This window comes from Parasteatoda tepidariorum, chromosome 5 (assembly GCF_982258835.1).
Source record: "Parasteatoda tepidariorum strain Cologne lab strain chromosome 5, Ptep-v5.0, whole genome shotgun sequence".
Classification (NCBI taxonomy): Eukaryota; Metazoa; Arthropoda; class Arachnida; order Araneae; family Theridiidae; genus Parasteatoda; species Parasteatoda tepidariorum.
The window spans coordinates 84,223,346-84,243,061 of NC_141759.1; the positions used below are offsets into that span (position 1 = coordinate 84,223,346).

The 19,716-nt window shown below is 28.6% G+C and overlaps 1 protein-coding gene across 1 annotated transcript; it reads right to left on the reverse strand.

The window, feature by feature from the left end:
• Positions 1 to 1,194: 1,194 nt before the first annotated feature.
• LOC107454845 (uncharacterized) lies at positions 1,195 to 19,255 on the reverse strand. Its single transcript, XM_087164451.1, has 6 exons — positions 19,035 to 19,255; positions 15,834 to 15,886; positions 13,173 to 13,277; positions 8,306 to 8,353; positions 4,576 to 4,632; positions 1,195 to 1,383 (listed from the first exon to the last, which is right to left on the reverse strand). The coding sequence occupies exons 1-6, from the start codon at positions 19,183 to 19,185 to the stop codon at positions 1,333 to 1,335; spliced, it is 465 nt and encodes a 154-aa protein (XP_087020577.1). The 5' UTR covers positions 19,186 to 19,255; the 3' UTR covers positions 1,195 to 1,332.
• Between the last annotated feature and the right edge of the window lie 461 nt (positions 19,256 to 19,716).

Sequence of the window (19,716 nt, forward strand, 5' to 3'; positions counted from 1 at the left end):
ACTTAATTATTGTGATTCTTGGCTTAATAAATTCAATTTAGTAGATTTTTATCCACCACTATTTTTAAGCAATTCGTAGGCATATATTATTCACCACTTTTCTGAGATGTGTCATGCTAAACCTTTTATAAACTAGCAAATTTGCAAATTTAGTTTGTAGTTATTTACCGTGTGGCCAGGCGAGCAAGCCATGTAAAATTAGCGTTGCATTCAACGTGTTAAGGTAAAAGTAACTTAAGTAAAAGTAAATTAACATAAAGTGAAATTGACATTATCCTTAACTCAAACATCTTTACAACCATCAATTACAAAACGCTTCTCCTTCATAATTACATTTTTTACAAATTATCAATAAATTTTTTCCCTCTATATTACCAGCATCCCCACAACCATATATATTACAATACACTTCTCCTTCAAAATTCTATTTCCACAAAAAAAAGAAGAAGAAAATCACTTTTTTACTTCTACGTTACCATTATCCCCACAACCATCTATTACAAAACACTACAAAACATATTATATATTTTTCTTCTTCTTTGTTACCATGTATATGCTAAAACCATCTACTACAAAACGCAACGAAACATCTAACACATTTTTTTATATATTACCAGCATTCCTACAACCATCTATTACGAAACATTTTTACTTCTAATTATATTTCTACAAAAAAAAAAAAAAAAAAAAAAAAAAAAAAAACTATAAAATTTTTGTTCTTCTCTCTCTATGTTACCATCATTCCTTCAACCGTCAATTATAAAATAATTCTCCTTCGAAATTATCTTTCTAAACATCTATCAAATTTATTTTCTTTTATGTTTCCAGCATACCTCCACTTCTCCTTCTCAATTACATTTCTGCAAGACATCTATCAATTCTTTATTCTATGTTGCCAGCAACGGTTGTAAATGATTGATTACTTTTTATATAAATTGTATATAGAAATAAATTCCATTGTTTGATTAACGAAATAAAAATTTTAAACACTGAAGATATTTAAAAAAATAAATACTTTGAATATTGTACAAAATTTATAAAATAATATGATTTAATATACTTGAAAATGCATTGGCATTTCTGTTATTTTACAACGTTCTTCGTTACTTTGCCTTAGATTGTAATTCTCAAGCGAATGTATTTTGTAAAAACGTATCTGAAATCCACAAAAAAAAAAAGAAAAAAAAAGAAGCATTTGTTGTTTAAATTTATTAAGATTGTATTTTTTTTTTCAAAAGTAAACAATTGTGAAATATTTTGAAGGTGGAATTGCAAAAATTCAAGGTTTGCATTATTGATCAATATTTATGTTCGATGATAGTATTCGAGTCATCAACATTTTTTCTCAGCATGAAGTTTATTCAATATATTCAGAACGCAATCCTAAAAATAAAATAACATAAATGTAAAAAAATATGTAGAAAATGTCAGTTAAAACTTACAACTGAATAACAGAAATTATTTCATTTGGGTTTTATCATTTTGTTTTTATTATTTTTTGAAGTTATACTTCTTATGCGACTTCCAACAAGGTTGCGTTAAATGTTTAACGCTACATTTGTATTGGCCGGGAAATCACGTGTTAGGATCCAGTTTTCATTCATACATTTCCAAATTGTTTTGGTTCTCACTAGCACAAAAGTATTGGTTTTCTGTAAATATTTTTTTAGTTTGTTTTGATACACATATAATTTAATAGGATAGTATTTTTTATTTTCAAACTTAGTGGATAACAATTGTAAAAAAAGAGTGAAAGCAATCCCACGGACAATGCGACGGATTTAAGGTTATGCCAAGGTACGTCTCTTGTGAATATCAATTGATTGTTAGGTTTTCTCTTCTGAAATTACATTATGACCCATTCACATACATTATTAATACAAATACATTTTCCTGGGCGAGACAATGAGGCAACCACAAGCACTTCCACTGGTTCAAGAGGTCCATGAGGGAAAAATGCACAATATTACCGTGATTACAGAGCGCAGAAGCGAACGGAGCAGGAAAAAGAGTCGTTGAATAGAACTAGCGATCCTTCTACGACTGCTGATTCTTCTACAATCAACGTCACAGGTTACAAAGTTTAACTTTTTCCGCGCGGAGGGATTCCACGAACTATTTTATTATTGTTTACTGTTTTTTGTTGCAATTTAAATAATTTTCAACACCAAGCTAACAACAATAACAATAATTTTTAATAATATTTTATTGGAAAATTTTATTGTCCCCACCCCTCTAAATACTTTCTAACCCTTAAAAGTTACTTGTCATTATATATTACAATACGTTCTATGAGCAATGGTTGTTGTACCTTAAAATTATAAAATAGTAATTCCTTATGATAGCATGTACAATACACATTACGCAGCTTTTCTTAAATGGTAAAAGCAAATATATTCTATTTAATTTGCAACTAAAAACACAGAACAATATTTAACTGGATGCTATTATGTTACAATTGTATTAAGATACAATTTTAGACCATTTTTATGAAAAATGACATTTCAATAAATAATTCTTTTAAAACTGTGACGGATATTTCTCACTTAGTTTACTGTATTGCTATTTTTATGGGTTGTGAACATTTCTCTATAATATTCGTAATTTAAATATATAATACAGTCAAACCCCGCTATAGTGAACCTTCAAGGGACCGAAATTTCGGTTCACTGTAACCGGGAGTTCACTATATCCGTTACGCAGGCAATTTCACTAATGGTTCCTAAACTCCTCCCTTTTATTACATTATATTCATATAAATGACTGAAAAATAATATGTAGTAGCAAAAAATGTGTTATTTTTCATCACTCTTCGTCTTGCGTACAAATAAAAATTAGTAATCTTTAGCTGATGAGCAATCCTCAACGTCAAATATGGAAACACTTCCCGACTCTCAGATAATTTTTCCTGAATTTCTGTTATTCCGCTTTTTAAACATGTCTAACCTGCCATTCGAGCACATAAAAGTAGTTTCTTTAGACGGTTTTAAAAATCGGTATATGTATATTATTATTATCGATAATATACTATGTATATGTATATTATCGGTATAAGTAGAAATTTCAAAATTATTACAAAGAAAAAAAAGGGGGGGGGAGGGAAATCAGTCGAAGACAGAAAAAAGTTCATCACTTTTTTGGTTCACTATATCCACTAAAAATAACATTATACGTGTATAGCAAGGCACGGGACCGAGCATTTCGTTCACTATATCCGGGAGTTCACTATAAGCCGTGTTCACTATAGTGGGGTTTGACTGTATTAGTAAATACATTTTGTTGAGAAATTATTAAACTACGCCAGTTTCTTTTCTTTTTTTTAAAACTTGAAATGGTATTTGAAAAATTCGACTTTTTGAAAATGTTTAAGTATTTTACATGCGACCAATCAAATGTTTTTATGATGGGAAAAAGTTGCAATTTTTATAACTGAAATAAAAGTAAAACAGATGTCTGAAAAAATTATCTACGGTCAGTCTGACGGCAAGGGAACTCTAACTCATGATCCATCAACAACTGAGGATATTTTACGTAAGCACTGGTCGGTGCGAGCCGGGTGCGAAATTCATATTGATCAGCCATCGGTGGGATAAGCGAGCCTCTACTCAATGAGCAACCTCGGCTCTACGCCCCATATATGTAAGTTTTACTAATTATCCATTTTGTCTAAAACCTTATTAATACAATGAAAAATATCTACATAAATATGCAAAGTACTTTTTTCGTATTCTTACAATTACTGGGCCCATGTCCAAGATTCGTGTATTCGATCTCCTCCGGCCGAAGACTCCCCGCTTAGTAAATGGTTATTGATGCACGTTAAATCTGTCGAGTCGCAAAGTCCTCCATGTTCCCTTGACAAATCAATACCACTGGGAGTAATGATCCAGGAGTTTCCTTGTCTTCCGGATTGGTTTAAAATTACAAGGCATTACGGAGTAGAACATTAGTAGTCGTAAACCCAAAAATGGGTCTGCTGCTCAGCGACGAATACAAAATAAAATACATATTACTACAATTGGTTAAGCAATAATAGTTTAATGCATTTTTACATCCTCTGGAAATGGAACAATACCATAAATTTACTTAAAAACGCATAAAATTGTGATCTCTTCGTATAAAAAATCTAATGTTTGCATAAAATTGTCTTACATTGTCTTAAAGTTTGACAGTAATCACACATGTGTGATAATGCTATTCGTATTCGATCTATATAAAGCGAACTTTTTTTGATTCTAACATCTCGTATTACGTCGTGTAAGTACGCAATATTTTGTACGTATAAACTCGTTGTTTGCGAACCTGAGGAGGTGCTTTTTTTCTCCATCTGTTGGTCATGCAAGGGGTTGAGAACTATAATTTAGCTAGCAATTTTTTCAGTAATTGCTCTACAAATAAATCGTAGTTTTATTAATAAATTTATAAGATCATATCGTTAGAATATTAAGTAATATACAATAAATCTATAAATAAATACATGAAATTAAATTTAAAAAAAAACATATTAAATACTTATTCTATAAATATATATATCATAAAAATATTAAATTATTTAAAATACCAAGTTATACTCACATTCATGTCTGCCGTCTGTTTACATGGAACAGCTTGCATATAATCAGAACACGTCGACTAAAAATATATAATTTTCTTTAGAGAAAAAACTATATTTCTTCAATATTTCATATTATATTCAATTAAAGAAACCTGTCAAGACTGAATACAAATTTTCCTTTTTCCAATTTATTATTTTGTTATATTTTAAATAAATGTTTTAACAACTGTCTTTTTTTCTCATCTCATATTATATATTTATATATCTAATATATATAATTCTCTTACGTGACTCCCAAACTTTGGCTGTATTTCTTTTCCGCCGGTGGCAACGTTTGCTTTGTTTTACTTACGCTACTATTTCTGTTACATGGCGAATCGACCCATGATTGCCGCTAAAAATGTCACATGCCAAATCTATCTGAGGTGACTCAACATATAGCGCTTTTAAAAACGGAAACTGAAATAACCAGAGAGCATCAGCTGCGGCAATCTCATACTATTAAGCTAGGCAGAAGTGAGTAGTCTTTGTCGATAGATCTCTATTTTAGTATTTTGTCGAAAGCGCTTTTTTCACGAATTTATACATTACGAATTTATTTGACGATTTTTGATTTACATCACGAATTATACTATAGCACATTTCTAATAGGTTTAACGAATTACATGTCATTTATTTGAATTCAAATTTATTTTAATGACTTAGTATTTACTAAAAAGATGTAATATTTTTATATGGATTTGAATGATTGTTTTGAATTCTTAGAATTGTGTGCATTTGCAATGTTCCTAAGTTAGTAGCGAGCGAAGCGATCTTGGTACGCGAAGCAAACCATATAAGATTGCGTAGCAATTTTCGGGGGTTGGCGAGCATTAGCGAGCAGGGGGCGCAGCCCACTAGTATATATATATAATTGAGATATAAATGCGATAACTGAAAATTGTGAAAAGAAAAATATTGAACATTCATAAATCCAAGTCTTATAGCATCAATGTGCTAATGTTACAACTTAAAGAAGACATGAAGATAATTTTTTTTAAAATGAAATAAAACAAAATAAGTTTAAGTAAGAAAAGTGGAAGGATTACCACAATAGGAGTAATGCCAAAAAATAACAGTAAAAAACATACTAAATATTACCTTTGGAATACCAAAACAGGAGAAGCTTAAAAGTTTGTAACAGGAAATATCATCCAAAAAATTAAAAAAGAAGGATGCGAAAATGAAATTAAAGTGGATGCACTGGCATACATGACAGTAAAAATGATTATTTTTTTAATTATTTTCAATCGTATAGCTTTTAATAGTATAGCAACCACAATTTACCCAAGGGAATCAACTCTGGTAAAAATTAATCAATCAAATTTAACTTCCAGATTTTCTTGATTTATTTATTACATTAGACTCATCTAACGTTCAAATTGATGTCTTTGATAAAGGAAATTATTTTCCATATCCTGTCATCAAGAAAATTATTTGGAATTTTGATGTATCTATTATATTTAGAAATGTTATTTTTTTTCCAAATTTATCGCATTAAGTTTATTTGCACTAATGATGTATTACTTATGTTTAAAAAAATGTACTTATCTTATGTACTTATTTTTAAAAAAAAAACTGTTAATCTTTACGTAAGCTTTTCTTGGATAATAATATTCTAATTTGTTTTATGGGCAGGTATCTGATTCAGAAGAGGAATGCCATCCAAATAATTATCGGGGGTTTGTCTATACTTTCAATCGATTTATTAAGATTAATTTATTAAGATTAATTTATTAAGATTAATTTATTAAGTTATAATATTAAGTTATTTATTACGTTTATAAATTTTTTTTTATTATCTTTACTATTTTTATTATTTTTTCTTCATCTTTTTACACATACTCGAACTCACATACTTGTTTGATACTCGAGCCCACAACTTTCTAAATGAAGCCCGGGATAGCCTGGACGGTAAGGCCCTGGGCCCAAGTGCAAGAGTTCATGGATCCGAACCCAGCCGGCCGAAGACTCCCCGTGTAGTAAATGGTGACTAATGCCCGTTAAATCTGTCGAGTCGCAAAGTCCTCCATGTTCCCATAACAAATCAATACTTCTGGGGGTACTGGATAGGAGACGATCTGTGGATGAATGAATGGATGTATGAACGTCGTTCGCCCTATAAACGTGTGTGACGTGTGTGTGGCTGAAGAACTCACCCCTGCCTCAAATTTGTTTGGTTTCACTAAGCAGCTTGCTAGTGTGGCAAGTAGCATTAGAAACAACAACACTTTTTAAATTCATTAGAAATATTCTGTTTCCCGCATGGCATTTTTATACACTTCAACATTCAGGATTAGGGAATATATTCTTCGCCTGAGTTGCCTTTGCTTTGTTTTGTTTTCTTGGAGCAGTTGTTTGTGGTAATATAACACCAACAGCAAAAACTGCTACCGCACGGACTCTCCCAGACGAAGCTGCCATGTTTCCACTGTAATTTCGTTTTAGTGTCCTTGTATTTTGATTTTTCGGATGATGTTTCCTGTTACAAACTTCTAAGCTTCTACTGTTTTGGTAATCCCGAGGTAATATTTAGTATATTTTTACCTGTTAATTTTTTTTTTTTGCGTTACTCTTAATCCTTAAAGTTCTCTTTCATAAACTTAATTTGTTTTATTTCATTAATTTTCTTTTATCTTCATATATTCCTTCAGTTAAGACTTCCATGATTTGGATTTGTGTATGTTCAATTTGAATTTCAATGTATTTTCAATTATTACATTCATATTTCATTATATATATATATATATATATATATATATATATATATATATATATATATATATATATATATATATATATATATATATATATATATATATATATATATATATATATATATATATATATATATATATATATATATATATATATATATATATATATATGTTCTATTCCAGTATTACAATCGAAAGTAGCTTTAAAGTCTCCAAAAAAGATGGTGAGTCTCAATTCTATATTACTTCATTTTTTGAAGATTTTGTCTTAGTCATTGAATCTGTTCTACTGTCTGATACAATGGGCAATATTTTATAATATATTATTACGATTTTAAACAACGTTAAGGTCATGGTGTTTGCTTTACTTTCTTTGTAGGACAGTGAAAACTCTCTTTTAGTTTGAATCTATCGCCAGGTTGTTTGGATCTATTATTCTTATATTTAATCCTTTTCCAATATAATTAGAAGTAGAAAAATAAATCATTTAATTAAGTATAATTTACAAAATACAGCCGTAACAGACAAGTAGAAATTACCTTATTTTTATACGTTATAATTTAGGCTTATTTTTAAAGCATACTTTATGTTAAGCGTAAAATGATTATCTAAATGAAGGAATAATGCTTTTCATTTAATGCCAATTCAGAAATATTACTTTCGAAAATATAAGTGCTGCCACAATTCTTTATAAGAGAAAATTTCTTCTCTTAACAGTCACAAATCAGAGTAAATTTTATCTAATAATATTTTTAATAAATACTTCAATTTATGTATATCATATTATTATATAGGTTATATGCCCAAATTAATCTATAGCTTAAGATTTGTCCATGGAAATCTAATGGATACCTAAGAAATTTTTTAATAAAAACCGAAATATCAAACACTCTAATTTATACATTTTACGTATTACTAGTTTTTTTTCACAATATACATGTACCTTCTTAAAATAGTATTGAAACATAGAAAGTTAGTAATTACTAATACTTACTGTGTATTCCTCTACTATTAGTTGCACAAGTTCAGCATAAACTACATTCTTAAAAAGAGAATATATATATATATATATATATATATATATATATATATATATATATATATATATATATATATATATATATATATATATATATATATATATATATATATATATATATACGTACATATATATATACGTATATATATATATATATATATAAGGGGCCGTTCAAAAAGTACGTACATCCTGAAGGGGGGAGGGGATTTGCTATTTTGTACGGTTTTGTACGATGGAGAGGTACATTATACAAAGATACATTATACATTATACAAAGTACGTACATTATAAGCATACACCAAATTTAAATTTGCCTTTTTCCTACACATGTATTATACATATGTTTGTTCTTGTATTTTTTTTGTCACACGACGACCACTTGTTAGAATGAGTAAATCAGTTCTACTGTAGATTAATTGTAAATTACTGTAGATTAATTGTTATACTGTAGATTAATTGTTAAATACTGTAGATTAATTGTATTGATTGTAGGAAATTATTATGCTTATCAGATAAGATTGTTTTATTTATTGATTCAAAGAATAAGGTAGGGCGTTATTGTTTAAGTAATTTAAATGAATAAATTATTTTAAATAAATATTTAGTTTAATTTAAAACATAATTGTTTTAATTTTTATGAGAAAGTGGGTAGACTAACAAAATGTACGTACTGTAAGGGGGGGGGAGAGGGTTAAAATTTCTCCATTTTTTTGTACGTACTTTTTGAACGGCCCCTATCTAATATATATTAACTAAATCTTTTTTCTTAGTTTTTATACTAAACAAAACATTCTTTCTCACGCTTTAATATTCAAATCCTGTCTTTCAATCTATTGCCTTGCAGTTATGCATTAGTTGCATTTTATGGTTTTCATTTTAATAACCGTGAGAAAGACATTTTTTTCCTCGACTTTTTTAACAGACCAATTATAATAATTGAGATTTCCCTACGAAACATTTTTAAGTATTTATTTTGCTAGATTTTCCCTAATGTTTATTGAGGAGCTCTTCGATTTTTTGTCACTTGAATGTCATTTTTGTCACTTCATGAACATTTCTTAATAAATACGTATGGCCTGGTGCCTGAAACATCTGCCTATTTCCACCTCTCGGCGACGTTCTGATAAACCTGCAGGGTGAAAATAAGTTGCCAGGCATTAATTATTTAACTTTTCTTTTTCAATCTCTTGATTTTCTTTTAATAAAAGAAGGCACGTTAATAAAATGCTCGTTACTTAAGAGGAGATGCCGAGGAAAAGGTTTTCTAGGAGAGGGAATAAAAAGGCTTCATTGCTCCGTTGCTGAGAGAGAGAGAAAAAAAAAAGGCTGCATTGCTCCGTTACTGAGAGAAAAAAAGACGCTCCATTGCTCCGCTGCTGAGAGAGAGAGAGAAAAAAAGGAAGTCCTGCTAAGGGATGAACGCTTTTGATTTTGTTTTCGAATTCTGGTTTCTAATGTGACAACTTTTCGGCATTTGCAAAAGTCGGCATTTTCGGCACTTGCAAAAAAAAAAAAAAAAAAAAAAAAAAAAGAAATAGTTCGTATTTACTAAAGTACTTCGTATTACTTCGGCAAGATTGTAGTACAGATAAAAATTTATTTGGATCTTTGAAATCTTGAAATTTATTTGGATCTTTGAAATCTTGAAATTTATTTGGATCTTTGAAATCTTGAAATTTATTTGGATCTTCGATCTCTTCGAAAGTGATTTGCAGTGAAAAAATATTATTATGCTTTTCAGTGAAATCTTGTGAGCGAAAGATTTCTAAAAATACTTTACTTTTGCTTTTACTCTAATTATTTATAGCTGTTTTAATCCAAGGTGATAACAGTGGATAGACTAACGATTTTAAGTCTTTAAATGCGCTTATCTCAAAATCAATTTTTTGCACATTTTGCACTACCTTAAACAAGATATCTCATGTCGTTTTCAAAATAAGAGTTTACACATGTTTTGAACTACTGACTAAGACTAAAAGTGGAATTTCTTTATTTATGTATGGTTTTTCTCAAAGACAAGTGAGTTTAAAAGTTTGCTTTTTAAAATACATTGATGTCTAACTTACTAGTAAATTCCCTCGATTTTAACAGAATAGTTCAAACATCGTTGATGGCCTTCTTAAAAAAATCCTCAAAGGATTATTTGTTTTAGGTGATGGAAATTTTTTAACAGTGTTTAGCGTATATGCGAAAAATTCCTTATTTTCATATAAAAATGGCCATTTTGAAAAATGATAATAAAATTATGATTTTTTTGCGGGTATTCTGAGCTTTTACACGCAATAAAACAAATTAACCAGCTTTAAAATTTTATATTAATATTTTAAAAAAAGTTGCCGGAACCAGTCGGAATTAAGTCAAATTTTTGAATGTTTTCTTGATAGGGTAAATGGAACAAAAACATACTGAAAACAGATGAAAAAATTTATTTATTAGTATTCATCACATTATAAAGAGGTCTGGATCATATTACGGTATAAGGTGCCGGCACGTTCGGGTGCATCACCCATAAAATCTATTTTACCTTAGAATTCCATTTTACTGTCAAGTGATGCACTGTAATTCTTCAGTAATATCTATTTAGAGTAATTTAGTTATTTTATGGTAATTATAACAGTAAAAATAACGGTCAACTGATTTTTTATGAACACATTCAGAAATAAATAGATTTTAAGGTAAAAAGTAATGACAACCTGAGATATAATATTTTTTACTCAAATTTTTTTGATTCGGGAAATTTTACGGTGCTGTTTCTTAAATCGGCATACAGTTGAGTATTCTTAGAATTGTTACATTTTTGATGCTAAATAAAAGGAAATGATTGCTAATAGAGGTGTAAATGATAGAGTAACAGTAGGGTGTAAATGATATTTAACTCTGATTGAAAGCTTTAGACGTAACGTTTATGATGTTAACAAAACTTTCATAAAAACTTTCATTAATAATATTTAACTCTGATTGAAAGCTTTTGACGTAATGTTTATGATGTTGATTGAACGCTTTAGACATAATGTTTATGATGTTAACAAAACTTTTATAAATGACATTTAACTCTGATTGAAGGCTTTAGACGTAATGTTTATGATGTTAACAAAACTTTCATAAATGATATCTAACTCTGATTGAAAGCTTTAGACGTAATGTTTATGATGTTAACAAAACTTTCATAAATGATATTTAACTCTGATTGAAAGCTTTAGGCGTAACGTTTATGATGTTAACAAAACTTTCATAAAAACTTCCATAAATGATATTTAACTCTGATTGAAGGCTTTAGGCGTAATGTTTATGATGTTAACAAAACTTTCATAAATGATATTTAACTTTGATTGAAAGCTTTAGACGTAACGTTTATGCTGTTAACAAAACTTTCATAAAAACTTTCAAAATGATATTTAACTCTGATTGAAAGCTTTTGACGTAATGTTTATGATGTTGATTGAAAGCTTTAGACATAATGTTTATGATGTTAACAAAACTTTTATAAATGACATTTAACTCTGATTGAAGGCTTTAGACGTAATGTTTATGATGTTAACAAAACTTTCATAAATGATATCTAACTCTGATTGAAAGCTTTAGACGTAATGTTTATGATGTTAACAAAACTTTCATAAATGATATTTAACTCTGATTGAAAGCTTTAGGCGTAACGTTTATGATGTTAACAAAACTTTCATAAAAACTTCCATAAATGATATTTAACTCTGATTGAAGGCTTTAGACGTAATGTTTATGATGTTAACAAAACTTTCATAAATGATATTTAACTTTGATTGAAAGCTTTAGACGTAACGTTTATGCTGTTAACAAAACTTTAATAAAAACTTTCAAAATGATATTTAACTCTGATTGAAAGCTTTTGACGTAATGTTTATGATGTTGATTGAAAGCTTTAGACATAATGTTTATGATGTTAACAAAACTTTTATAAATGACATTTAACTCTGATTGAAGGCTTTAGACGTAATGTTTATGATGTTAACAAAACTTTCATAAATGATATCTAACTCTGATTGAAAGCTTTAGACGTAATGTTTATGATGTTAACAAAACTTTCATAAATGATATTTAACTCTGATTGAAAGCTTTAGGCGGAACGTTTATGATGTTAACAAAACTTTCATAAAAACTTTCATAAATGATATTTAACTCTGATTGAATGCTTTTGACGTAACGTTTATGATGTTAACAAAACTTTCATAAAAACTTCCATAAATGATATTTAACTCTGATTGAAAGCTTTTGACGTAATGTTTATGATGTTAACAAAACTTTCATAAATGATATTTAACTTTGCTTTAGACGTAACGTTTATGCTGTTAACGAAACTTTCATAAAAACTTTCGAAATGATATTTAACTCTGATTGAAAGCTTCTGACGTAATGTTTATGATGTTAACAAAACTTTCATAAAATCCATCTAACTTGCTCAATGTCGGTAGTTGTTATATTCCCTACTTTGTAAAATAATTCGAATCAAATTATGGTAAAAACGTTGCCGGTATTTTTTATAGTGAAATTTATTTTTATCGGAACATGTTGCGGTAAAAATCCATTATTACCGGAAATTGTTTCCGAAAAATCTGAAATACCGTAATTTTTACAGTAGAAATTGCTGTAAAAGAATTGAATCACTCTAATTAAATGCGTATTTCAGTATAGTATTTTGTGGAAAAGATAGATTTTTTGTTAAAATTGATTTCGCAGATGATGTACTAAAACTGCCTGTTCTTTCAACCTTAATTTGATTAAGGATTTTTCACACTCTAGGTGTTTTATCATAATAAAATGCTGTAAATAGGTAACTTTTTCACCGTACCTGCGTATCTTCCGCCATGAGACAGTAATCTACAAATACTGCTGGTATGTCTGCCCACTCATTGCCGGCAAAATCTCCGATACTCTTCACAACTTTCTTAGTTTTCTGTAAAAAATTATGTTAAGCCTTAAATATTTAGTTAATATTACAGTGAAGGAAAGAAGGGAATCATCCTAAATTCCTTAAATATTAGTGATGAGATTTTCACTTTCTAAAATTCATAAGACTTGATTAAGATTGGTGCAATGCTTAAACTCAAAACTGATAATTCTTTAGTACTAATTAATTTACGAAATTAGGTTCAAGAAATTAAATTCAATTAAAGACATTGCATACATTTTAAATTTAATTGAATTTTTGACATCCATATATTGTTAGATTTTTTCTGCAATTATCAACTGGTGTAGTAGCTTTTACAATACCAATACGTTTAGGAATTAAATTTGACTTCTTACCTGCTAATTGTATCTTTCCATTAATATTTTATAGTTCGAAAATGCTCTTTTTTCTTGAAATAGGTTTTGATTTCTGTCGTTCTTACTTCGGAAATAACAGTGTTTAGCTGCGTGATTCATCTTATGGCAGATGAAACATTTCTCCATGCTTCTATTTTCATATTTATGTTTTAATAACAAAAAGCAAACAAATACATACAAATTTAATTTATGTTTTACTCCGAATGCTTCTGCTCTTCTAGGAATATCATTTTTTAATTTTGATACGCTGTTTTCTTCTTCAGTATTTCTTAAATTTTATCCACTTGTTTTTCACTTTGGGTTTTCAGGATTTAAAAAGCAGACAAATACATACAACTTTAAAAAGAACGTCATCTGGTGGTATTAAGAAGAAAAAGACTTAAAAGCAATCCTTCTCTGGGAATGGCAACAGCTTTGTTTCCTGGTAAAGTGGACTCGTCAAGCTGTATAGGAAATTCAGATATTTTTAAGTACTCACATAAAGAATTTTAAACGCTTTGAGCCATTTCGTCAATCCTTTTTGCACATTATTATTTCTCAGTGGAATTCTTTTTGAAAGCTGGTTTGTCAACACGGTGCGTATTACGTCACTTCCGGACTTCGCTAACAATAAAGAAATACTATAAGAAACATGCAGTCCATCGTCTTCGCTTTGATATTGTCCCTATGATTTGTTACAGAGACGGTATTTTCAAATATTTTTCTTTGACTCTTTGAGAAATAGTTAAATCCTTATCTTTTTGTCGCTATTAATTTTTATTAAGTGTTCCTTAAGCTTAGAAGGTTTCATTGAATTATTTGATATAGTTTTATTATATAGAAGATACGGAATTAAAGTACTATTTCCTGGTGGAGAAAATAAAGCCATACTTTAAATATTCAACAATGTATTGTTGTAATTTTTTTCTTCCACTCACACATACTGTTATCTGTTAAAAAGGGCGAAAAGGAATATAAGAAAATTTGTATATCAAATGTTTTATTTGCAACTAACCACTGTTAATGATTATTAACTTTCTCAATGGAATGCTGCAGTAAAGCCCTTTTAAATTAATTATTTGACGTACGGATAAAACTGCATGTAATTTTTGAATAAAATGAAATTCACAGTGATTAATTTTATTTAAAAAAAACTTATTTGAAAAAACTTTAATAAAATGTAATCCAACGTTAAGAGATATTGAAAAATAGGAATTTTTTCGAAAGAGATCAATTTTATTCAAATATACTTATGTAACAAAAGTACACTATCTGGGTAACGATTCAAAAAATGCAACTATAACAAAACTTCCAACTAACAATACAAAATTTCTTTTGTCTAAGAGTGGGAAAATTTGTTTTTACTCTTCGTCTCAGCATAACACACAACTAAATTGTTGATTATGCTTATAGTGTATATAAGTTAGTATATGTAGCGACGTTCTTACGTTCCTGTTCAAACCTGTTTTCGGCCTACTATCTCGCACCGTGACATGCTTGTTATAAACTTAAGAAGCTGGCACCATCGAGAACTATTAAACCATAGGCGTGTGTGTCAGAGGATTTTTTTCTATCTTCGTTTTTGAGGAATTACATCAAATTTTTCATTGCTTTTTCGTTATTATTTTGTTGTTAGAGTGTTGTTGGAAATTGAAAGCTTAAATTTATTGAAGTAAATTGGACAATGACTAAGTTTTTATAAGATCATTAGTTTTAAAAATTACATTAAAACTAGTTATACACGCCACTGTTACTACAATTTAATGACAAATTCGGTAGAAATAGGTTTTGTCAATGTTCATTCATAAAAGTTACGACATAACGCAAAGTACTTAGGTAACATACTGTATAAAGCACCGGTCTATTATTTATATTTTACTCAGGTCGTAAAAATCGATATTTTATTTACTTTATATTCCATTGAAATAAAAATCGATCAAAATTTTTTATTTTTAATATTAAACCTTCCTGGGAACCCCTGAGGTTGTTCAGCGACCCAAACCAGTTTCGATTTACCACGGATACTGCGGACCCCCGGAGGTCCGTAGGGACAATTATGGAACCACTGCTTTATGTAGATAAAATTGACAGTTGTTTTAGTGTTAAAAACTTCAATAGATTAAGATTCGAATCATAAAAATTTATATTATCTTATATTTCTAAAAATTGTTTTACTGCACAAACAACTTAAAAAAAATAATTTTACCTCATCTGGTCCCAAATCTAAGCAACTATTAATCTCAACATCAAGGTCCTTATCTGAAATTAAATTGTTTTCTAATTAGAGAAAACAAAGCATATGACACTTTCGAAAATTACCTGATTTCCAAGTATCAATATGGATAAAAAGACATATAAAAAAATTAAGATATTCGTTGATTAAACTTCATTGATTAAAGAGAATTTGAGTGAATGAGCGCCAAAGCTTATACGTTCTTCTTTTTAGTTACTTCGCACAATCATTATGTGTTATATATTTGTGAAGATATAACTCATAAAATTTTTGGGGAACTATTTATTTGATTGTTTTATAAAGGGACATTTTAATGAATTTTGTGCGTAGCATTTGCTTGTTTTCACAAAGGAGTTTCAATGTCTCTCAACGAATATAATTTTGTTTGAAAAGATAACGTTGAAAAAATTATATATATATATATATATATATATATATATATATATATATATATATATATATATATATATATATATATATATATATATATATATATATATATATATATATATATATATATATATATATCTTAAAAATTGCTGATGAGCCCCTCGTTATTTTTAATTTAAAATCCACAAATCTGGTAATAGATATTACTGAAATTTTGTTAAATGGTGTTGCTTTCTATATATTGCTATATATGTACTATATATAGAAAGGAGCACTATATTAGTACATACATTAGCATGGGTGAAAGCCCTTATATAGCAAGACGGAAAAGAGGAAAACCTGGTACGTAAAAAATTTCATTCCAGCATTTTTTTCGAAAAAAATGAAATATCTGTAACTATCAAGATTTCTTTTATAATTCTGGCATATATATAAAACTGCTTCTTTTTCAAGATAAAGAAGATATTGTTGAAAAATTTAATAAAAAAAAAATAAGTAAACTCCTCCCCAAAACTAGCTATAACTGAAATGGTTTTACTACCAGCCTTTCCTCTTTTCCGTCTCGCTTTCACCCCTGCACATTAGCATTATAACACAGCATCATATTATATCTATCTGTCTCTCTCGCGCTCTCTCTCTCTCTCTATATATATATATATGTACCTACCAAGGGCGCCGGCAGAATAATACAAAGGGGGGCGCAACCCTCTAACAAAACACTCCCCCGCCCCACCCCCAAAAAAGAAATTAAAATATTCTGCTATTACATTTTGTTTTGTTATTACATATACTTTCATCTGTTAATTTTTTTAAACATACATTTCTTCATTGTTAACAAGATATTTAAAAAAAAGTACGAATTTCTTGTGCTTGCAAATTTTGCCACGCGAAACTGTACTGATGGTGCTGGGATAGCTACTGACTTTGAAACACAATTAACTACAAACAATAGTTTTGTATACTAACGTGTTTGTGCACGCTTAACATTGGTATTCATTGTGTTGATGAAGTTTTACAGTTGCGAGAAGTCATTTTGTGTTATATATCTTTGTTAAACTAAATAACTAATAGAAAATATAACATTATTTATATTTTATCAAATGAAATTTAAAAATATAGCTTAAATATCTGCCAAGTTCGTGCATGCTCAGTGTGCATAAGAAAAGAATCAAAGATGACTCAGAATTCATTGAAAAAGTTATAAACAGATTTGGACAGCAAACAAGACGATTACAATTCTTGTTTGATTAAACAAATTTTTAATTGTTATGTATCAATCATTACTTAATTATTTGTTTTTGAATAAAAATATTTTTAATAAATTTTTTTTATAACAAAATTGTTTTTCTGTATTATCTCTTTAATTGTTTTAAAAAAAAAGTCAGGGAGGTGCAAGTGCACCCTCTTGCACCCCGCTGCCGGCGCCCTTGGTACCTACTGTAAGTAGCCTATAAATAGGCTTTGTTTACATCCTACTGAATGGAATAAGTACCGGAGAATTTGGTTGATTATGGTAATTTACTAAATATTGTTTGATAAGGCGACCTTCTAAAAACATGTCTTACTTAATCTAATAGCGTAAAGCCATCAGAAAGAGGAACAAATGACAATAAATTTAAAAAAAAAACTGTAATTTTTTAAGTTAAAAAATTGTGTCCGCATATCTTTGCCAAATTTGTGCATGATTTCGTATTGTTGATCATTACCAATTTATTGATTATTTTATTTTGACTTGTAAGAGGAACGAGTATTCAGCTAGTAACAATAACATAAGAGTAAAATTATATTTATTTTCAACGCTACTTAGAAAAAAGAATTAAATATATTATAAGAGCTCTGAGTCTGAAACACAAAGTAATGCGAACCATAAACAAAAGAAAAATGATTTGTCGAAGGTATTTAAGGGTTATTTTCCCCTTTCTTTTTTCAGTTATTGATTCTTAAAAAAATGTTAATTCCTCTTTAATATATCTAAGCTGCTATCTAAGCTACTTTTTCACTTCTAAGTCCTAACGCCTTAGCGTTCAATGCCAAGCAAGTAATTTATTAAGGTTGTTCTTTGACCATTTGTAGCCACGTCACCAAGTTCTTCTACTTAAATCTTCATATTTTGATATGTTTAATCAATCATAACATATTTACTAAACTAATTAGGTAATAATTCTACTATCTATTACTAAAATATGGAATACTAATCTGTTGATATGTTTTAAACTGATTAGTTTAAACAAACATAAGAGTTAAATATAAAAAGTAAATATTTTTTAGAAGTCGATAGAATAAAGTAGTTCGTACCGTTTTCAGTTGCTACATTAAACTAATTAAATTTTTTCTTATTAAACTAATCAATAATTATAGAAAAAACAATATGTTTCATCTAGAAAGATAAAAATCAAAGTGGTTGGCAAGCGAATGGAGCACATTTCTGTTTACGTTCATTTTGTTTTGTGTCCACTAGATTTGTGTCCACTAGATTGAAGAGACACGAGGATAGTAAAATAAAAAAATGTAGCAGTAAGTAATGTATACTAAATTTTAATATTTACGTTAAGAAATTCAGAAAAAAATTGAGAAAAGTATATTCTGCTGAGTTATAAATGTAAGTAGAAGCATATTTTACTAAAAATATGAATGCACTACTTTGTATTATGGAAGTATTATTACTACTGACTTAGTCACTAAGGAAAATAATCCTTTTTTTAAACTCACTTATTAACTCACTTACATTAAGGTACATTAATTTCAGCGCATATGTTTATGATTTGAACAGAAAAATAGTCTCACCCCCTGGTTTGCATTTGATCCATTCCAAGCAAGGTTTAAAGTGATCGCCAGTACCTACGTCCTCCGAATTTGAAGGCTTACCATTTACAAAGTCAAAACAACAACAATACAAAGTCAAAACAACAACAATTAATATTAAATTAATTAGCATCTTAGCAACAGTGATAATTTACCTGCTTTATTTTACTACCTAATACTCTACTTAACTCAACTCAAATTGCTTTAAATATATAAACATTAGCTGTTTAAACAATAAAACGTGATCAGAATACATTGGGGATTGTGATTGAATAGGTAAGTTTTGTTAAAAACAATACAGGATTCATTTGATGCGGAGCTCCATTTCCTTATTAAAAAAATTATTAAAAAAAATCTGAAAAAGGAACAATATAACTCTATTGAGATATTTTTTTTGATCAAAATAAAACGTATTTTGATATTACAAGTTTGATTATTGATGATGAAATGTATTTAAATTCATTTCTTTATCATTTCATTACAATAGAATCTATACATTTAATTTTTTATTACGTTCCTGAAGCATTATTGTTCTTTCTACATGCTATTATTTTTTTTCTATTTTAACCTTCATTCTGTTTTACTTTTACTTTACGTTTTTTTCCTTTTGAAGAACGTATATACGGCTTATTAAGCCTTTGTTACATTAAATTTATTCATATTG

Coding starts and splice junctions, on each gene's coding strand:
- LOC107454845 (XM_087164451.1), bottom strand. CDS start 19,185: ATGCTAATTAATTTAATATTAATTGTTGTTGTTTTGACTTTGTATTGT. Junction 15,887..19,034: donor GATCAAATGCAAACCAGGGG/GTGAGACTATTT, acceptor ATTTAATTTCAG/ATAAGGACCTTGATGTTGAG. Junction 1,384..4,575: donor AACAGACGGCAGACATGAAT/GTGAGTATAACT, acceptor TTTTATTTTTAG/GATTGCGTTCTGAATATATT.